Source organism: Danio rerio, chromosome 4 (genome assembly GCF_049306965.1).
Source record: "Danio rerio strain Tuebingen ecotype United States chromosome 4, GRCz12tu, whole genome shotgun sequence".
Lineage (NCBI taxonomy): Eukaryota > Metazoa > Chordata > Actinopteri > Cypriniformes > Danionidae > Danio > Danio rerio.
The window spans coordinates 5,710,001-5,732,982 of NC_133179.1; the positions used below are offsets into that span (position 1 = coordinate 5,710,001).

The following is a 22,982-nucleotide window of genomic DNA, read 5'->3' on the forward strand; positions in this document are numbered from 1 at the left end:
ACACTTAACAAATGGATGAATTAATTAAACCTATTTATTTATACAGAGTCATATTGTCAGCCATTTTTTTCTTTTGTCTGAAAATACCATTTTCATCTGATCATTTTTGGTGCATCTCTAAAAACTGACATAGTGTTGTCACAATACTGGAAAAATACCAGGATACGCTGAAAAATATAGATTTTCTATACATTCGATTTTAATACATTGCACAATATTAAAAGTATGCAAGTCAAGTAAAAGGTAACTTTAACATATAAAGCCAAGCCAGATTTTAATTTAATTTATTTATTTATTTGACATGGACATTACAATTACACTGGACAATCAAATGCATTTGTTTAAGTGTTTTAGCAGTCTTGCTAAACTCTCAACACCTGTCCACAGGAGGCTTGACCTAAACTGAAAATAAAATATATGCATATACACAACATTATAAGTCTTTACATAAAATTACTGTAAGGCAAAAGCGAAGACGCCACGATCAAGCAAACTATTTGTGCAAACACTGCTGTTTTGTTTTTAATCACTTTTAAGAACACTACTAAAACATGTATATTGCTTTCTAATTTTAGCCTAACAGGTAAATCATTCCACAATTTGGTTTCCTTATAAGAGAAAACATATTGAGCAAATGAGGTCTTACACTTTGGCTCTGGACAGTCACCAATGGCAGTTGCTCATGTCACTCTGTGCGGTTTGATGCCTACTGACTAGATCTGAAAACATAATTGGAACATGATTATTTTTACAATTAAAAACAATTCAAGACAATTAAATTTAATAAAACTATCAAAACTAAAAAGGTTTTGTTTAGATAAAACCACAATGAGGCCATTGCATAGGCTTTAAGTCCATCGTTTGAATTGCTTGTTTATATGTCAGCAGTCCTAAAGAAGTACTAAAGGCAATTTTCTGATTAAAACAAGTGTTACAATCTTAATATTTTTATGCATTATTCAACTCTGCTGGTGAGAAGAGTATTGATACTAACCAAAAACAAGATTATATGATTTTAAATATTTCTGTACCCATTTTTTTTAATCAATATATTGGTATTTTTGACAGCAATAATTAAATATTACTATTCATTTTACTCTGAAAGTAGTCCCTTATATATTTGGGGTAACCACAGTGGAATGAACCGCCAACTTATCCAGCATATGTTTTACACAGCAGATACCCTTGCAGCTGCAACACAGCCCTGGAAAACATCCACATACTTCCTTACATTCACGCACATACACTACGGCCAATTTAGTTTATTCAATTCCTCTATAGCGCATGTGTTTGGACTGTGGGGGAAACCGGAGCACCCGGAAGAAACCCACACCAACACTGGGAGAACATGCAAATTCTACACAGAAATGCCAACTGGCCTAGCCGGGACTCAAACCAGCGACCTTCTGTTTGTGAGGCGACAGTGCTAACCACTGAGCCACCGTGACGCCCATTAGATATTACTATATAACATGAAATAATGTACATTTTAATGAATAGATTCTGTCCATGTATGATTACCAGAAATGTTATCGCTTGAATGACTCTTTGGTTATTGAATATATTCACCCTCTTTTATGTTTTTGTGCGACAGGAGAGTAAATCTAGGCCTTTCGGGTGTGAATGTACTGTGGATCTTCGGTGACTGAGATGCGACACATCAGTATTTGCCACAAAGAAAACAAAATCACTGCACAAACACTGGGATGTGATAAAGACTTTTTTTTACCTTTACACTGTTGTGATGTTGCATGTCTTTTGAGATGCATCGTACCGTCATATCACTTACAACTTCGAATGCAAATACAGGTGGAGTACAGGAAGTCATTTTAGCCGAAGAAAATGTTTTAATCTTCAATGCTGAGATGTTTATGACTTGAAAAAAGTGCCCAGTGGACCTTTTGTTCCACAGGATTTTTGTATTTTGCTCTTCATATTAGGTAAGCAATGTAGTTATACATGAATGTAAGCTCTTTGTGGACACTGCTAGATTCATGATGGCCAGGTTGCATTTTTAAAGCAGTTACTGATAGATTTTCTTCAACTTTTTAATTTTTTTCCTGAAAGAATGAAGCCCGGTTACACTTGCAGTGATGTGCAACTATGAAACCACGTGAGTCAGAATTATTTTACAGCCTGTTTCTTGCTCTAAATTAAATTCCATATCTGGATGATTCATTTATCAATATAGCGAAGGGTGATTCTGATCTTGAATGCCAAATTACATAATTGAGGAGAATGTTTTTGTTGATGTTTTGTATTGTGTCTGCAGTGAAACTTGAAACGGAACGAGCTTCCACTTTTGTCTTTGTTTTTCATAATAATAAAGGACCGGCATTGTTGTTTTATTTTTCAAAGTGTTGAACTGTTTCCAGTATTAACCACTGGATGGTAGTGCTGCACTCCTGCGTAAGGTTATAAATGGTAGGAATACACCAGTCAAATCAGGCCTTTATTTGTCACATACACTTTCATATAGTGAAATATATGAAATACACAAACATCACAATTTTCAGGGGAAGACAGGTCACAGGAGGTAGCGTTTTGAAAGGGAAGTGAGATACATCTGGAGAGTTAGGCCAAAAAAAAAACACCCTCTCAGCTTGCTTTTTATTAGGGCAAAGTGAAAACAGGGAGAAAAAAAAAACAGCCCAATCTTATGTATGTACAAAGGCTTTAATAAATACTGGAGTTGGAATAGCATACAGTAAAAAAAATCACATCATTCATTCATGTTGTACCAGCACAAATAGAAAAAGGTAACGAAGTGAATTGAACATAAATCAGTTAAGTTGTCCCAAAGACATCTCATGAGTTGTGTTGTTTCAGCTTATTTTAAATAAGTCATTTGAACAAGCAGCAAAAATACAGTTTGAAATTGATATAGAATATTCATGCATAATGTATTAGAGAATAAGACATTTTAATAAGCCTTTTAGCATATTTATGCAACTTTATGTTTGTTGGCTATCATACATTTTCTTGAAGACTTTACAGAAGGCACCCTTTATACTTTTATTTAGTAAAGAAAACAGCTTGTGTAAACAATATAAATATTTCTGGCATATTTAGAACTAGAATAATTTGATGACATTAAATATCAACAATACTGTCTCAAATTACTGTTCAATTGTAATTTTAAATGATAAATATTTTGTTCTCTTGGTTTAACCTAAATAAACATTTCAATAGTCAATATTTTTTAAATGTTATTTGTATGTTAATAAGTAAAGGTTAGGAATGTATGTTTTTTTTTTTTTTTTTACATATAACTTGTTTTGATTTTGTTCATTATGTTTATGTTCACTATAAGTTATATATATATCTAATACAATATTTGCTTTTAATATATGTTTATGGTAATATAATCAACAAAATGGGATGTAATAATTGACTTGTTACATATGAAGGTCGTCTGTTATTATGATGCTTTTATTTTACTGCTGCTTACTGTTATAAACAACAGGATGCGTTAATGAAGCATTAGTAAACGGTTAAGTCTAGAAGGGATACAGCTGCGGATACATTAGTATAGCATAATATTAGTGGCCCTGTACAACAATAATTCATATTTTGACATTACTGTGGGGTTGTGGAAAACGTTAATAAAGTACAATTTGATGGGTATTTTAATAAATAATATGAATAACACTCTTTATAATTACAGTTTATACATTTCTGTGATGGTTGTTGTAGGGGTAGACGTTAATAAAATACAATTTATAGATAATTAAATTAATAATTCTCGTTAACTTCCAGCCGCAGCTGTATCCTTTCTAGCAGCCACCTTAGCACACGGAACTACATGTCCCATGTTGCTTCGCGCAGCGCGTCATTCCACAGCGTATCCGTTCGTGTGTGTGTGTCGCTTCTCTGTATTGGAAAAAAGCACCGTGCGGATCGCAGCGATGTCAGTCCAAGCTGTGGCAACGAAAATGGCCGAGGTCGAATTAAAAGACGTGGCCGGTAAAGACTCTCCCCCTGCGATATCTCCGCTGACACCCAAGGCAGAGGAGAAGAAGACTGAAATAAACTCTTCGTCAACATCCATGGCAGCGGCCGCGGCGGTGGATCCGAGCCCGGTGACCGTCGCACCGAGCCCCATGAAGATGCCGCAGGCGTCCGCGATGAAGCGGACGGACCCGCAACAGAACGGCGGCGAGGCTTTTGTCAACTGTGACGGCACCGTGGCCGAGGGACCGAGAATGAAGAAGGTAACGTGAACCGACTCGTTAATATCCGTGAAATATTTGCGTCTCGTTTTGTACCTTCATCCGCTGCTGTGTGTCATTGTGCGGCTATGATTCTGGCCTATGGGAGCTTTAGTAGTACCATAACAGCTGTAAATTCACGTCTGTTTAACACCGGATAATCGATGGTAGATATACCGAACAGTTCCACCGAGTTTTTGATCTGATCGCGATGGGTTTAAGCTCGTGAGCGGCTGTTAATAACGGTTAAAAGACCCGCAATGCGCGTGTCGTGGCGCTGTATGCGTTTATATTGGACAAAACATACTGTTCCCTAACATATCATTGAGGTAAAGTTGGTTTTATTCCCGCATATTCTGACTTTCTGCTTATTAATATAATTTCATAAAAGTGTTTTTGCATATACTAAATAGCGAAATCATATTAGCAGCCATTGACTATCCAAATACAACATTATTTACAGTCTATTAAGTAGTGCTAATGTTGTTTTTTGAAGTCATTATTACAAGCTATTTCAGACCGAGCGTTGTAAACAACATCATTGTGACCATGTCAAAATATCCCTTTTTGAAAATGAAGGAATGTGCGAATATAAAAGCGACTTTCCCTCACTAAACATCTTAATTGAGAAGGAAACGCTTTGTTTTCGTGGTAAATTTGATTATTAAATGTCAAATCAGAATACGCAAACGTTATGTCATGTTTTGGATATAGTTTATGTTCGTACTAAAACTCGAGCAGCTTTTTTTAAGTATATTTTGTGGCAATGTGTGTGTGCTTTTTTTGTACTAAATCAGAATTTCGCATATTGATGTTATTAATATTAATGACAGCTGCAATGAGCTGTTCTTTATTGTTAAAGTGTGCTGAAGTGGCATGTTTGTATATCAAAATAGGCTTCCTGAAGACTACCAAACATTTGGAGGCTTCAATGTTTATGTTTTTATCTCTTGTGGTCTCCAAGGCAGAATTTATTTAACCACAAATACAATATAAAAACATCAACATTGTGAAAACTAATGTCAACTTTTCTGTTTGAGTAGGCTTGTGTATTCAAAATAGTTTATCCTGTTATTCCAAGCTGAACTTTCAGCAGCTTAGTCCAGCTGTGTCACGATCCTTCAGTGTATATTTCACAGTATTACTGCTTTTATTATATATATTTAATAATCTAATACATGAATACTCTGTGAGCGTATGACACTTCCTTCAAAAACATAAATCTAATTTTAATTCTTTTGTGCACTAAATGATTTATTATATAGATTAGGATCAACAGTAAATTGCAATCGCACTGTTTATGATTTAGGCTTTATTAAATTAATATCATTCATAATTTCCCTCTCAGTTTATGAGGCAATGAGCATGCAAACACATAAATATCTAGCTTTTATTTTCATTTATTATTTGATTATGGAATTTTTTTGGTGTTTGTTTGGAAATCAGCAATACTGGAAGGCTTGTAGTTAATATTTTGGAGTATTTTGCTTGGTTTTGATTAAAGTCTCAATATAATAACTTCACAAATGTCAGTCTGTTCCACTTTTCAATTATGTGTCAGTTTGCATAACACCCTGCCAAGGCTGTGACACCTCTCTCTCCCTCTCTCTCTCCATTGTAAGCTTTGTGTGTCCACGCATAGATTAGGTAATTAGGGGAATTTGCTGCTTCACTCCTCGCGCCGTCTCTTTGACTCTTATCTGACTTGACCATTCCTTGGAAAGACTTAACACAGACTGTATTCTCAATAAATCTCCTGTAAGGAAAAGAATATCTTCGTTATCTTATCTCAAACAGAAGAAGGTGTACAGTTCAAGGCTGAAACATCTTGATATGGGAATCCACTTTATTGTTATTTGCCAAGGTTTTGACGCAGAGTGAACCACAACATGACTGTAATTGGCAATAGCAGAATTGGGGTTTGACATAGGAGATAGTGATTTTATTTTCAAGGTTAAGTCCTAGCACTTTTATCATCTTCCTCTAGATATTACGTTTGGAATTGGTGTTTATTAGATGAGAGAACCGTCTTTCTCACAATCCCAATCTTCTTCTGGGGATGTTTTCCTTGTTCATTCATGTATTTGGCGAGGCTTGAGGGTTTTCATTTATAAATCTTTGCATAGAAACCTAAAAGTGAATGTACGGCAGAGTCTAGTTTCATTTATTCATAAATGATTATTGCTTGTGATGGTTTTAAAGTGGTCAAATTAAGTCGACGTTTAAGTTAAATATGTTTACATTGAGTTTACTTACACTGTAAAAAATTTGACCTTAAATTCACAGTAAATTACTGGCTAATAATTGCATTACTTTCACAGTAAATTACTGTATGTAAATTCACAGTAAATTATTGTGAGGTAGTTCACAGTAATTTACTGTGGTTTTGTCAAATTAAATTATTGTGAAATTACAACCATATATTGTAACTTTACAGTAGATAATAAAGTCCGTTACTGTAATTTCACAGTGTTATCTTGTAGAATTAACTATATTTTACTGTGAATTTGCAAAACGATTACTGTGATTTAGCAGTAGGTTGCAGTTTAAATACCTGACTTAACTGCAAAGTTACAGTTATATCCCGGATTACTGTAATTTAACAGTTTGGTGATGTAAAATTTCAAAGCAATTTTAGGTCACACAAAAATGAAAATTCTATCTTGATTTACTCACCCTCAGGTTGTTCCAGCTCTGTTAAAAATGATTTTGTTTTTGTTAAACACAGGAAGAAAAATATCAAATATTCCTCTTTGTTTCCAAACAACCTGAGGATGCGTAAATGACGACAGAATCTTCATTTTTGGGTGATCTGAGAAGACTCTAAAATCAAAATAAAAACAAACACACATACATTTTACAGATTTATTTAACAGCTTAATGACATCTGTGTAAACATTTCAGAAAACTTTCAAAAGGTGAAGGTGAAGCCTCAAAAAATACTATAAGAACATATTAATAAAAAAATCTGACATCATATGTAGCATACATATAAAAAGCAGTGCTTCAGAGTGCGCTCTCTCTCTTTCTCTCATTATATATATATATATATATATATATATATATATATATATATATATATATATATATATATATATATATATATATATATATATATATATATATATATATATACACACACACACATGAGAGAGAGAGACAAAACTTCTTGCTAAATTAGGCAGTCGTCCATTCAAGGTCAATAATTTTCCTGATAATTTTACACACTTGCTGGTTGATGTGTCTTCTCTGCTTCTTTAACTTCGTCTGTCTTCCATCTCCAAACTGGTGCCCAAAAAGCACCTATAAGCAAAAGGGCAGACAAACAGTTAGCTTCATACAACACTACTGGGACACTATTGCTGCACTAGAGAGCAAAATTACTGTTAGCTCAGTTTGAACATGCTGACAATACTGTAGCTCAGTCAAACTGCAATCATTTAAACAAAAACATCTGAAAAACATTTCCATCACAAACACACAATCAAGAACAGTCCAACAACAAATAGTGGTTTTAATGACCTAGGCAGAGCATTTTAAAACAGTTGATTTGATTTACACCTTCTGTTTACAGACTATAATCTAATGCTGGGTTCACACTTATTGCAAAGTTAACACATGCATCACAGTACTTGCTCTTGAATACTAGCAGGATGTTTCTTGCATCAAGCTAATTTTTCATAATTTAAATATTAGGAAAATTTTGCAAAAAAAACTTGATTGAAGTGATACAGCACTTGTGTTGTATTCATTTCAATCAAGTTTTTTGCAAATATTCCAAATATTTTTCAACGTTTTTTGAGTTTCACTTAATTTGTGCTGCCCAGTAAAAATTTCCCACTATTTATGCATTTGCAATGACTTGCATGTAATCCACTCACCTGAATAGGTAACTTCACATATGGTATAAGAGCCCCATCCTTTTAAAGACAGCTTCCCCTCTGGTCTCCAGCACAGACAAACAAATTGTGTCTGCAACACGGCCCTTTGTAACAAGGGGACAAGGGGAGTCATGACTTGTGCTCCTATACATTCCTTGTTTAACCCCCCCAAAACAAGCCCTCAGTTACAATATTTATTGTTGACATTACCTTAAATTCCAGAGTGCAAAAGGCAACTTCAGCATACTTCAGTTTCAGACCAGATCCAAAGTCAGTTGTGAAATCCAGGTGAGGTCCCATGACCACTCGACCCTCCGAGTCCAAGGAATAAGACTAAAAGGGGGAAAGAAGGACTAAATTAGAGGTGTTTGTGAATAATTAAATTTTTTTGTAGAAACAAAGTTGACATTCCATGCTCTGCCTATTAAAAACCAAGCAAACAAACACACATGCCCAGTAAAATTGCTAATGAAAATAAAAACTATAGTTTAAAAAAAATATTTGTCTAATATTTACTACTACTGGAGGTACTGGTGGAACTTCTGGAAGAAGAAAAAGAGTTTGTACAAGAAACTGCTCACAACAAATTTGTGAAAAACCTGACATTAAAAAATCTAATAAAAATGAGGAAGGCATCAACATTACCTTCAATAATCAAGCGAGGGTTGATTGGTAGCATCAGTGTTTCAACATCAATGGCTGTGGCTGCAAAAAAAATATGAATATAATAAGAGTAGAACAAGACTCAACCTAACACACGCACACACATACTCATATATATATTTATATATATATATATATATATATATATATATATATATATATATATATATAGGTTTAGATTGTGATAATGAATTTAGGTTATATTTGTGTGCTCAGAATTTACACTCACCTCACACTTCAGCTATTATCAGGTACACCTGAACTCCAAAAAAAATAAAATCTACAGTTAGTGACAATATACAATTAGTTCTCATTAGTAAATGTTAGCACTGCATTAACACCAGTGAGAAATATACAATATGTACTGTGTTAGTGTTAGTTTAAAAGAATACAACTGAATTGTATTATAAGCCTCATTTAATGAAACAGTTAAGACTTGTTTCATAATGAGTTTAGTTTATTTAACTAACTTAACGTTAACGTTACAGTGAACAAAATTAACGTACATGATGGTGACTAACCGTAACGTTAACTTAAGTGAAGGTCAGAGCTTACCTTAACTTTAGTCATTTCACCTTTACTTCAGTCTTGTACTGAAACAGAAAATGCAGTTAACAAGAAGTTAATTAAAGAAAATTCCCTTTCTTTTTTCAGGAACTAACGTTAACGTTATGATAATACCTCAGAAAACACTACAATCACCATCTGGCGTCGTTAATTTCTTGTTTTAAAAAAGGCGCGCTTAAACCCTGTACGTGCGAGTACAACTAAAGTAACGTTACTTGGTAAATTCCTGTTAAATGACATGCACTATACAGAAATACACATACAACAATCATTTAACGGACAAAAGTCATATTTTAACACTTACCGAGGATGAATCCGTTGGATGAAGAGACGAGGCAGGCGTTGTCTGTGGTGATGGCGCTTGTTTGCGGTCGAGTCGAGTCAGTTCTGTTAAATGAATCGGCTCCTTTAAGTGAACTGTAAAGAGTCGAATTCGGCTCCTTTAAGTGAACAGTAAAGAATCGAATTCGTCTGAAAACGATTCCGTTTTGTATAATATTGTAAGACGCAAACATATAATTCATTAATATTTCATCATATTGCTTGGTTCGTGTACTGCTTGTACACGAATTGCTTGTTGATGACTATGAGCTCATGAACACGTCTGATAAAATATCTGAATCTGATTCAATTTCACACGAGTCCTGAACCGAAGCAGTGCAAAAGTGATATATTGATTGAAATATAAAGTTAATTATTTTCTTCGCCATTAAAAATATGACATATCTCTGATTTTAACAATAGGAATAAAGTTCGTTTGGAGTGTATTGAGAATTATTATTTTTTCCTCCCAGGATTCATTTTGCACTAAGCTGCATCAAGCTGTAATGGTGGATGAGAAGGCACATAATATTATAAATATTGCTTGTAATATGTAATGAAATAAAGTTTTAACACTTTTTCATGCGAGAATGTAGTTCTTCAAAACTCAAATCTGTGGATTGTTAGTAAAGATTGTGTGTAATTTTAAGTGTGTTTTGCCGGTAGCGGAGATCTATGACCTCCAGGCGGTAACGGCGCTCATTACTCATGTATCCGCCGAGAGGCGCCTGTCTTCAGGCTAGACATTGGGACAATTGCCCCGTCTTCGATGGCTCTATATGCGTCCGAAAATGAAGTTTTAACTGTTTTTCATGCTAGAATGTAGTTGTGTAAAACTCTAATCTGTGGTTTATTTATATGGATAAAAAATTTATATATATATATATATATATATATATATATATATATATATATATATATATATATATATATATATATATATATATATATATATATAATTCTAAATTAAAGATTAATGACCTCCAGGCGATGACAGGTGCCCAATACTCATGAAACCGTCTAAAGCAGACATTTACCCTGACATTGAAATAATTGTTGGCTGTTTAACAGTCTTTGGTTTCATTAATTAATTACTTTTTATTCCAGTTTATTGTGTTTTGGCTAAGCACACAGTTATGTTCATTAAATATTATTTCCTATTCTATGTTAACTGTATAAAATTAAATAAAGGTGCAGTACAACCAAAAAGATGTTGGTAACCAAATCGTTTTGGGGGCTATAACATTCTGTTATTATCTGTTAAAAGTTCATTTGTATTAATTTCTACGTTGAATTAAAAAAGGTTTGAATTTCTATAACTAACGTGCAAAAGATATAGCCCTTTTCACAGTAATTTGCTGTAATCATGCTACCTGCTGTAATTTCACAATAAAATTATGAATACAACATATTACTGTGAATTTTTCAGTTAAATACTGTGAAGGGATACTAATGTAATTTACTGTGAAAAATTACAGTAACTTGTTGTGAAAACCTGGAAATTTTTTACAGTGTACAGCTGTGGACATTCTACTTTCAAGATTGTGTTTTGTAGACCATAGCTTCGTGTATGAAGTGACATATGCAAGTTTACACCTTATTTTGTGCATTCGTTACCTTTATAAATGAGACCCCTGATCAGTGGAGTGTTGCAGTGATGTTTGTCTATAGGGCTGCACAAAAAAATTGACATTTCAATATTTTATGTTCTGCAATATCTATTGCGATTTGAATGCAATTAGGCCTGTCACAATAATCAATATATTGACTTACCGTACAACAAGTGGACTAGCGCACACTGGATTTGCTAAGGCTAATAACTAAGGGCCGATCACATACTGCTTCTTTTGCGCACGCAAGTTTGTTATTTCCAATGGAGGCACCCAACTTGTGTGCACATGTAGAGAGCGATTCTCACGCTTTCCAGGCAAACCTAGTTCAAAATATAGCGCTAGCACACCGCAAGTCACTTGACAAGAACTGACTGATCAGCTTCATACTATGTATGGAATATATACATTTCTACTTCAAAGAGAAAAAATATATAACATGAAAATGCCAAACAGTTTTGTAATATAGTTGATCAAAAGTTCCTTTCAGCAGCCTTTAGCTACATTTGTTCTCTTTAAAATGGAAATACTCAGCTAATATGTAGCTTAGATTTACATAAGACAAATTTACAATTTTTAAATGTACACTGTAAAAAATGTCCAGATTTTCACAACATTATTGTAATATTTTACAGTAAATTACATTAGAAAATTAAATTACATTAAAATTCACAGTAAAGGTGTTGTATTCATAATTTTATTGTGAAATTAAGGCAGGTTGCATGATTACTGTAAAAAGAGCTATATCTTTTACATGTTAGTTGTTGGAATTCAAACTCTTTTTATTCCACTCAACATAGACATTAGTACAAATAAACTTTCATGCTAGCATTTTTATAGTGTATATATAGTATTTTTTGATATTTAGAAATAACGTAATGTTATTGCAGCTCTAAAACAATTTGGTTACATCTTCAAAAATAACTTGATAGAAAATCATTCTGAAACAAATGACAGAATGCCATAGCAAAGTTTCAGTTTTGGGTGCACTGCGCCTTTATTTAGTTTGATAAGGTTAACATGAACATGTAACATTTGTCATTAACATAACTTTGTGCTTAGCCAAAAACATAATAAACTGGAGCAAAAGTATTTGATTCATTAAACCAAATACTGTTAAACACCCAAAATCATTTCAAAGTCAGGGTAAATGGCAGAATGAATAACTGAGGAAAGCCTGCTTCTAGAGCTGCTAGAATCTGGCTAAAATGAGAATCGTGATTTTTTTTTTGCTTAAAATAAAGATCACGATTTTCTCACGATTCTGTAGATGTAAAATAAAGGTATGGTAAAAACAAACATATGGCACAACCTCGATAATAATATTATAGGTCTACTGGTTTTTATAAATAATTCTATTCTACTTATAATAATTCTGATGTTGAATTAGTATGTTTGAGATATATGCTTGCTATCTGTCATATTAGACAAATTTAGTCACTGGTAAAATCAGACATTTGCCATTATCAGATTATATTCAACAAAATACAGGCTATAGTAGTTATACTGACATTGTAAACATTTATTTTCATGCACAACTGTGGGTTCTCTATAATAAAAACATTTCAAATGCTTGCCGTAATCATAACTCAAAAATGTGATATGATCATTTAAATGAAGTGCACACTTTGGGTTTCATTTTGACTGCTAAGCGCTTGTTCATGATCACTCTGTGCCACAAACAGATTACTCGCAACATATGCAGGTTCTGTTCACTAAAGTACAATATATATAATTCTACAAGATTATACAATGAAAACACAGCAATGGACTTTACTATCTATTTTGAAGTTACACTGTATGGCTGTAATTTCACAACAATTTAATGTAACAAAAACACAACAGATTACTGTGAACTACCACACGGTAATTTGCTGTAAATTTACATAGCGTATTTTACTGTGAAAGGAATGCAATTATTAGCCAGTCATTTACTGTGAGTCTAAGGTACTTTCTTTTTTTTTTACAGTGTATTCTTATTTCTATTTATTTATTTATTCATTCATTGTTCTGTCGTTTATTTTCAGTGTGAAATTATTACTTGTTTAAATGCCAGAAACTCAGACCAAAGAGAAACGGACTTGTTTGATTGTATTATTTCTTTTTGTGCTGTATTATTTGGTGACTGAGCAGCACTAAATGACATATAAGGGGTTTTGATATGAGTTTTCTACACTAGTAGTGTTTTGAAATGAATGAATGCATAATAATTGTGAAATCCTGATCATTCTTCAGACTTTAATCGTACAACCAAAATCTATAATCATTGCATCCCTAATTTCAACAATGTAAACATCAGAAAAAATGAGTTCCAAAAACAGAAATATCCGATCATCATATTAGTGTTTGCATTGATGAAACTCAAGATTGTAAGCTTATTTAAGCGTCTACCATGTTTGTTAGTATCATAGGCTGTATTCTTGACAGTTAAACTGTGGTCATCTTCTGTAGTGAGTAGGGTTGTAACGGTATGAATTTTTCACGGTATGATAATCGTCTAAAACAATACCACGGTTTGACGGTTTCGCGGTATACGGTATGTTACAAATGTTACAAAATAATAGAACAGTGAAGCAAATTTGACTTTTTCCAAATAATATATTTTTAGTTACTATAAACAACACCACTTACAATGAACAAATAAAAATAAGAAAATAATAAATAATGTGTCAAAGTCCAAATAAAGTCCAAATAAACATGGTGCAAATCCTCAGTAAAAAATAGATATAAATATTTACTATACTATAAATAGTTACATAACGAAACTAGATTCAATATGGAACATCCTTAGGTTTTATGTGCCAGCATGGATATGGTTGTCTGTGGATATGGATTTGGTTGTCTGCAATGCAGACAAACAGCTGCACCTTCATTTGCGTCTTTTGAAAACAGCAAGAGCAGCAGTTCGTCTTTGCTGTGTCACTGTTTTGTCATGTTTCTGTGCTGCTGTGCATGCAAAAGTACTTAGTATGAGAATTATTTTATGCAAAACTTTTTTTTTTGCGTTTTATTTAGCCGCACATAAATGTATGCCTATCTCTCATTCCGTGTTGTTCAAAAAGCTTGGTCCACAAACAAAAGCGAAACCTATGCTTATTGTTTGTGATATAGCGAGTTTGAACCAATCTGGGCATGGAGGATGGACAATGCATCAATGTATCATGTCTGATTTGTCCGGAGACACAGTGACGAGTGTTTCTTTGTCAAATCAGCGTTGTCAAATGTTGATGACGTAACCGCACTGATTCCGGATAACATTTAAGAGCAATACTTAATTTTAGCCGCGGGCGGCTGTCTCGGTCTTTAAGGGTTAAAACCGTTGATATGCAATTGTTCATGGTATGATAATCGTGCACGTTCAAATCGTGGTAAACCGTCATACCGGTATATTGTTACAACCCTAGTAGAGAGCGACTGGGTTTGGATGATCTGAAGCGGGGTTGGCGATGTCCCAGAAGTTCTTTCAGCACAGACATGTTTTCAATGCGCTGTGACTTTTTATCTGCCCTGTTTCTAAGAGAGAAAAAAACAGTCATGCTGGCTGTTCCTCTGTAAAAGCGTTACATCACGCCACTGTTGCTTGTATAAAGTGGCGAGAGGAAGGGGAGGGCAGAGCCATGTCACACAGTGGGATCTCTAATCCATGTCATCACATCACGAAGGTGCAAATGGCCTGTAGTTTAGCTAAGGATTTTTATGACCTCGGTGAAAATTCGCATGACTGGATTTGAAGGGAAACAGGATGCTAATCGACACGTTCACGCTCCAGTGGGGCGATGTTGGCACGAGTTTGTGCATACCTTGCACTGTTGTGATGTTACGTCACTTAAGCTATGGTTCCCAGGATGCTTAGACCTAGAAGAAGGCTTATGATGTGGTGCAGATAATGCGGGGAAAGCCCTTTATGTGACCTTTACCTACGGAGGAATCTTTCGGGGAGTTACATAAAGACTGGTACTATATTATTATTGTTAGTATAATTTAATGACATACTGGACATACAAGAATATCTCGTGGTTTTTTGACTAAAGGTGAAGGCCGCATTCTATGTGTGTTCTGCAAAATTTCTGTAAAACTACTGGACTGTCCTGCTTATAATGACCGCAAAAGGCTTTTTAATAAAGTGAACTTTCTTGAGATATTCAGCAAAGTGAAAAGCTTTATTTTATATCATGTATTAATTTATCTAATTTATGGATTCATTTGTTTATTGTTTTTTTATTGTATATTTATTAATGAAATCTGTTTTGCCTTGAAAATAGCCTTTATTGCTGACATGACATTGAATAAGTATACATCACGTAGTTTAGTATTGTTAACATTTTAATAATAGTCCAGTCTAAGGGGCCGATCACATCAAATGCGCTTATTGCGTTTCGAGGTGCCTTTTTTGAATTGTTTACCAACGGCTGCGAGCGTTTTGCAGGCTGCCTATGCGCCCTCCGTGCCTCGCGTTTTAACCGCCTGCTGCACCTCGCATTTTTGCCCCTGCACATCTTGCGCTCGCAGTTCAACTCTGTGCAGAAAAAACAGGCTACATCACTCACATATTTTTCATTCTCCAATTAAACGAAAGCGGAGGCGGGGCTTCCGTTGAGGTGCCTGCAGAGTTTGTTTTGTTAAGACAACGATGAAGACTTTTTAAGATGGAGGAGAGATTTGTGGTTGCTGTTTTGAGTTATCCGGTGCTGTATGACTTTACAAATCATGAATATCACAATATTATTAAATATTAAAATTATATGTAATGGAATGTGATAATACATAGCGCATTTATTGTGTATGGCCATAAACCCAAAGCGCTTCACAATCATGAGGGGGGTCTCTCCACACCATCACCAGTGTGCAGCATCCACCTGGATAATTTGGAGGCCTTGATTGTAAGAGCCGATTGAGGGCCAGGTCACCAGGGTTACACCCCAGCTCTTTACGATAAGTGCCATGGGATTTTTAACAACCACAGAGAGTCAGGACCACTGTTTAACGTCTCATCTAAAAATACAAGGTAGATGAAAATTATATTAATATCCACAGCAACACTCGCACAATACCCAGCTGATTTAGTCGTTGCCTAGTGACGTAAAAAGCGCACCATGCTTTTATTTTTTCCTTTGTCAACAAAAAAGGCAGCGTGGTGCGCCTCAAGTTTTGTGGAATATACTGTTAATGCGCAGTGTAATCGGCCCCCAAGTAAGTTTTAAGGCTGGGACACACTAACCCAATCGTCGGCCTTGTTGGTCCACGTTGAAGCTCATTGGCCCGATTCAGCATGTTGAATCGGTGTTGACCAACAGAGAGAGCACTTTGACTGGTTTTTCAGCAATGAATTTAATTAATTTATATAGCGCCTTTACTATGTAGATTGCGTCAAAGTAACTTAACCTCTAGAAGTTCTAGTAAATTGGAATTGTCCAGTTTTCAGAGTTGAAGATCAGTTTAGCTCAGTTCAGTGTGGTTTAAATTTACTGATCAAAATCCAAACACTGTAGAGTAAATCCGTCGCTGCTCAGCTCTACAAGTCCCAACCAAGGAAGCCAGTGGGGACTATAGAATACACAAGACATGTCACTCGTATAGTTCTAAACGGGGACAAGTGTAATGGTCAGTATGGCAAATGAAGTACAAGAGCCAATCATCGATCACTATAGACTGAGGAATCTTCGGTGGAGGGGATCGGACCAGACGTGATCTTATGCAGATTTTGTAAGCTTCGAACAGTAAGAAATGAAACTAAAGAGGCAGTTGTTGTTTAAATTCATTGGTGGTTCCTAATATGAACTTTAACCATAAGCTTGGCAAGCAATTTTTGAAAGTTTGATGTTTTCACATTCAAACAGAACGCCTGAGAGTCCTTTCAAAGATGGCCGCCAAGTGAAGTGACAAAGAGGCTGACTGTAATTTTGTTACATTTCTCAAATATTTGCAAATGATATGAATTATTAGATTATCAGCAATATTTGCAGGAGCCAATCCTTCCATGACAATTGTGATAAGGGTACTGGACGCTGCTTTGTTTAGACCTTTGTTGGAAGTTCCCAATTCTCGTTGTGAATGTGGAGACTGATGTTGTCCTCCGAGAGTGCAGAAAGAGACGTTCTTCCCTAATGGCGCACAACCCACTTTCAGATTTCAGTCAGCTATTGTCTGTTTGGTGTGTTCATGTACAGCATTTTGATCCAGATGGAAGCAGCAACACAATTGGGTTTCGTCTGTGCTAGTTTTTTGCTGTCAGATTGGTGTGTTCCAGCCTTTAGAGGATAGAATGATGAGATGAGGAAAATTTGTTTTTAAGAGTAATTCAATGTAGGCTATTTCCCAACTGACCTGTGCGCTTTCACAGAAAGTAGGCCTCATGTTTATCAAAAATAGCTTAGTGGTCAAGACGAGACTTGTGGAGACCAGCAGCTCTTACTCACAGCTGCTTCTCTTGCCTGAAGCAAGCAGTTATTGTTGGATAAAACTATTGCAATTTTATTTTCATTGACAATAAATGCAAATCGGTATAAATCAAAATGGTTTTGTGGATAGGTATTGTGTTGTTTGATTTCACTCATTGCAGTTGGACTTGAGTGGTAATCTTCTACAATTGTCATTAGAATGCTTTACCGCTGATTTTTATTTAACAAAAATGCTGGGTAAAAAAAACAACACAATCTGAGCTGTTTTTGGCCAAGAAGTTGAATCAGTTTAGGACAGAAGTCATATTTGGCTAACCTGAGCCAGCTAGTTGGTTTGTTTTATTTATTCCAAAAATGATTACATTATTATTATTATATAAATTTGACCTTTTTTGTACTAATACAAGTATTAGTACCTAATGGTGTTTATGCTTGGTAGTTTTGGTTAAAAACTAAAAAAAAAAAAAAAAAAACTTTTGAGTTTACTTGAACAAAAGTGTTGGAACCTATAGTAGATGTGTAACCCCGCCGGTCTTATGCCACCCAACCCGCTCCGAGCTGGTATGAAACCGGCGACCTTTCCGCATGGGAGTAGTGTGGTCTAACAAGGAGGCTAAAGAACATGGCCTCTAGCTTCTGTCGCTTGAGCACCTTTACAGGTCAGAGGAGTGAGGTTTACCTTCACAGCACTTACTAGCTGGCCTCCATTACAGATGCACACCAAATATTTAAACTGACACCACTGAAAAATCCGCCAGTTCATTTCCAAACATTTCCAAAATCGTGTGTGGATCTTCAGGAATATGAAAGTGTCACAGACTAAAGCATGTGTTAATTTGGGTTCATTGTGTTTAATCAGTCTTTTATTTTAACATTCAAATAATCTCATATGATTGGACTCAACTTAATAAACAGTGCACACAAACAACTGTCTATTTAAACCTGTGTGATGATATCATGTTGTCAAACATACTGCCAACTATTGAGCAAGCTTGTTTGGGTCCTTAATATTTTTAGCCTATAATGATGTTTACTCCTTTCCTGGGAGAGATCTAAGAGCGGGGTTGAGGAGACCTGCAGTACGTTTGGTACGTGTCTCCATTCCAGTTTCCTCTAGACCAAGTTCCTCATTGCTCATGTGACGTGTGCTGAGATTTCAGAGAGCAGTTGACAGGAAAATATTTCTCACCATGGTGTGAAGTTTGGAGACTTTGATTAATGTGGAATGGAACCAGAGAGACTGACCTGTACACTGAACCTGCTTGAGTTTATCTGCACTTCTGTGTGTAAATGATGGCAAACCTCAGAGAATTCCTCTGTCACCATATTCTTTGGGCCACTTATGGTCTTAAGAGCTTAAGAAAAAGGACCACACATGTGCAATAAACAGAACTAGACGTGCTCTCAGGTAAGTGGCACTTTTGGAAACTAGAGCTATAAGGGAGCGATGCACTAACCCTGGGCTGTGCTGTCTGACAACATTCATTCATTTTCCTTCGGCTTAGTCCCTTTATTAATCAGGGGTCACCACAGCGAAATGAACTTATCCAGCATATGTTTTACTCAGTGGATTCCCTTCCAGCCGCAAACCAGTACTCGGATGGGAAACACCCATACACTTTTACATTCATACACTACGGCCATATTAGTTTATTCATTTACCCTAAAGCGCATGTCTTTGGACTGTGGGGGAAGCTGGAACACCTGGAGGAAACCCACACCAACACGGCGAGAACATGCAAACTCCACACAGAAATGCCAACTGGCCCTGCTGGCACCCGAACCAGCAACTTTCTTTGTTAGGCGACATTGCTAACCAGTGAGCCACCATGCTGCCCTCAATTTGATAATATGACGATATACGCAAACAAAATAAAAAATTCCATCACTCCATATTAAAATGTATGTCTTTTATTTGATGCTGTCACAAAGTTGTTTAAGGTCATATAAATGCATTATTACACCCCATTATGAGGTTGCAGACAAAAACATGAAAAAGAGCATCATCAGAAATGCGCAATTTTGAAAATACAAGTTTAATTTCATTTTATTTATTTGTTTATTTTGCAGGCACAGTGTACATAAATTAGAATAGCAGCAAAAGTAGCCAAAACAAATGTTAAAATTGTCAAAACTTTAAATTAAAACAATCCAAAAAATATACTATGAAGCAAGCATAACTAAGACGTTGTCAAATGGAAATAACTAAATCCTAATAATTGTGATGTATATAAACCAAATAAACTAAAACACCAACATTAGGAGATGTCGAGTTGTTAAAACATTTAAACAGTATTTTGCATTTCATTTAACATTGTTTGATTTTCATGGTGGACCTGTAATTATTCATATCTGAAGTGTTTTATATATTTATAAATGTTTATTTTAGTTCTTACAATGTTTTGGCACAGATTTACCCTGAAGTTTTAAATAAAGTGAGAAATATGATCACATAAATGACAAAATAATAGTCATTTTACATGTGGTCAATATCTATTTAAAAAATTGATTGAAGTTAAATGCTATTAGGTTGTGATGTACAACAGTTTGAGTATATTTTTATAATAAAAATAATTACTACTGCTACTTATTAAACTTATTATTATTTAATATTTTGTCATGCTAAATGTAGCTAAATAGATTATATGTATTCCAAATGTTAATAATAATAATACAACTATTGAGAGGGTATAAAGTATATTTATCATAAGTATGTGGCATAGTAAATATTACATTTTATGTTATAACACAACTTAGACAAATCTAGACAGTTCGTAATAAATTATAAATAATAAGATTTTTAAGAGAGAATTTAGTTTTCTTATGTTTATCATATTTACTATTATTATTTTAATGAATTATCTACACTCACCGGCCACTTTATTAGGTACACCGTACTAGTTCTGCGGTTGGACCCACTTTGCCTTTAGAACTGCCGTAATCCTTCGTGGCATAGATTCAACAAGCTACTGGAAACATTCCTCAGAGATTTTTGTCTATATTGACATGATAGCATCACGCAGTTGCTGCAGATTCATGATACGAATCTCCTCTTCCACCACATCCCAAAGGTGCTCTATTGGATTGAGATCTGGTGACTGTGGAGGCCATTCGAGTTCAGTGAACTTATTGTCATGTTCAAGAAACTTCATTGATTTGAACTGCATTGTCTTGACCATGTCTACATGCCCAAAGTACATTTGCATTAATCAGCAGTTGGATGGGTGTACCTAATAAAGTGGCTGATGGGTCAATATCATTATATCCGGATATGAGAGGACTTGTATCATGATATGATATTTTTGTCATATCGCTCTACACTGAACTGCACATTTTGTACTTTATACCCGCTAACTGATAACAGCACGCTTTCTGAATCATCTTCACTTGCTCTCAAACACTCATCCATGACTCTGTGTCCTTGGCAGCAACCCTAATGGTGCACTTCAACCGGGACCAGCTAACACTTTAAAGGGCACAGCTGAGATTTCTCTTTCCCACAGGCGGCAGGGCTCGCTCACCTGAAATCACCCAGAGTCTCCTTTTCCAGCCGCTTAATGACTCTGTGCATTGTGGAGGCAACGGTGAGAGCAAGACAGCCAAACACAAATGTGCCAGCTCACTGCTGTTTAGTCAAGTGGATGTGTGACAGACCACTCCTTCATATTCTCTTAAAGGGATAGTTCACCCAAAAATCAAAATGTACTTTATCTCAAGTCAGCGCTTAAAAATGAAGAAAAAAAAAATCCAATCGGTTCACTCAGAGCAGAATTTATACAGTGTAAAAAATGGCTGTGATTTCAACGGTAAAAAACTGTAAAAATGCTACAGTAAAAATTCGTAACCTGGTTAACGGTATGTTACCTTAATATATACGGGGAATAACCGTAAATTGACTTTTCCAGAATTCCCTGCATGGCACATAACTTTTTATGCATTTGGTTGACATTATTATGGATCTTTTTAGTTGTTTCCCCATCAGTTATGTACATTAGAGATTTATGTTTCATCTAATGTTGATAAACAATGTTTATTTCATGACTTTAATTTTATGCGTGTTACCATACTGGTGTTTAGTAGCTGTGTGAATGACATTGAGCACCTTCTATATGCTGATACTCTTTTCTGCTTGTGGGAAAAGTGGATTGTGATGAGCATTGGCTCATTTTGTAACTTCCTCATCACCACCTGCATGTGGCTGTGCTAACGTGTCTAACTGTGTAACAAAAGATGTGTAGATGTTTATCATTCAAAATACAGACATATTAGCTCTATAAATTAATAAAATACGGTAATTTACCGTAAAAAAATGAAAAATTACGGTTTGTACCACGTTTTTAACGGTAAAGTACTGGCAACCACAGCTGCCGTTTTTTTACCGTAAATTTTACGGATTTATTTTTTACAGTGTATTGAATAGTAGAATGAAAGTATCTGATCATATTGATGCGGATATGCTTGAGCATGCATAAGCTCTGCAGTTTGGCATTCCAGTTTATTAAGTTACATTTAATTCTATTACATTTTATAGGGCAGGTTGTTTTATGCTTGCAAAACCGTGTCAGTATTGTTATACTACTAAATATAGTAGATTTACAGTCTGTGTAGAATACAGCTGTTGAAATGCTCGACTTGTTTGTGAGCTTTACCTTGACTTTAGAAGCCTGGCTCAACTCAAACTTTCCATATTGTTTCATTCTTCTCAAGTTAAGCTACAATTTTATATGACATCAAATTTGATTTCTTTTATTCCGGCGGAATATGCGGGATGTTCCGCCATATGTCATTTCCATTTTCTAAAAACCTGCGCAGGAGATGTTTCCGTGCAATCATTTGATAAGCTGACGGAGAGCAATCTGTGACTTGCGTGTCCTGTTTTTTTTCACGCGTAAGCCTTTTAATATCAGGGCTAGAAAAGTCAAAATAGGCATCCCAGATGCAAATCTGTTGAGACAGCCAGCTATTATCGGATTGTACGGGTGGACGTATGAAACAGGAACACCAAGTCCAAGCTCTCTACATGGCAGTCGGTTATTTATTCTTGCTCTTTGGCTTTAGAAAGATTGTGAAATAAAATCCCAAGAGAACATGTTAATCCCATTGGTTTATGCATTTGCTCGCTGAATCAATTCATATTTGAGAAGTTGTAGAACGAAAGAGTGAATTCGCATCAATTGAGCAAGCGAAAGATTAAAGCACAGGTCAAATGTTAGCCAGAAACGTGCTGCCGAGTGTATGAGAAAAGCTTTTCCATTGACAAAAAGTGATAAGTCAATGGATTTATGCTGCTGGGTATGAAGTGGATGATTTCTGATGCTGTCAGCCTGCTGT

The 22,982-nt window shown here is 35.2% G+C and overlaps 2 protein-coding genes and 1 long non-coding RNA gene across 6 annotated transcripts in view; 2 read left to right on the forward strand and 1 right to left on the reverse strand.

Annotated features, from left to right (window-relative positions):
* tmem209 (transmembrane protein 209) overlaps window positions 1–2,358 on the forward strand; it is a 15,436-nt gene extending 13,078 nt beyond the window's left edge. The window contains 1 exon segment of one of the 2 annotated variants that reach the window (NM_001270973.1): window positions 1,595–2,358. In NM_001270973.1, coding sequence (NP_001257902.1) covers window positions 1,595–1,649 — 55 coding nt within the window. In that variant the 3' untranslated portion in view covers window positions 1,650–2,358. 2 annotated transcript variants of the gene reach the window in all.
* Window positions 2,359–3,875: 1,517 nt separating this feature from the next.
* The window catches only part of ahcyl2b (adenosylhomocysteinase like 2b), a 70,030-nt gene continuing 50,923 nt past the window's right edge, over window positions 3,876–22,982 (forward strand). Inside the window, exon 1 of one of the 2 annotated variants that reach the window (XR_012401465.1) lies at window positions 3,876–4,214. Coding sequence is in view for 1 of the 2 variants with exons in the window: in NM_201340.1 (NP_958497.1) it covers window positions 3,909–4,214 (306 nt within the window). In the remaining variant the exon portion in view is untranslated. 2 annotated transcript variants of the gene reach the window in all.
* Window positions 8,306–9,705, reverse strand: LOC141381564 (uncharacterized). 2 transcript variants are annotated; one of them, XR_012401759.1, is made up of 5 exons: window positions 9,627–9,705; window positions 9,311–9,348; window positions 8,985–9,012; window positions 8,738–8,797; window positions 8,306–8,425 (listed from the first exon to the last, which is right to left on the reverse strand). It is a non-coding gene; the product is annotated as an uncharacterized lncRNA (long non-coding RNA). The 2 variants fall into 2 exon arrangements; XR_012401760.1 differs by lacking the exon at window positions 9,627–9,705 and adding an exon at window positions 9,437–9,482.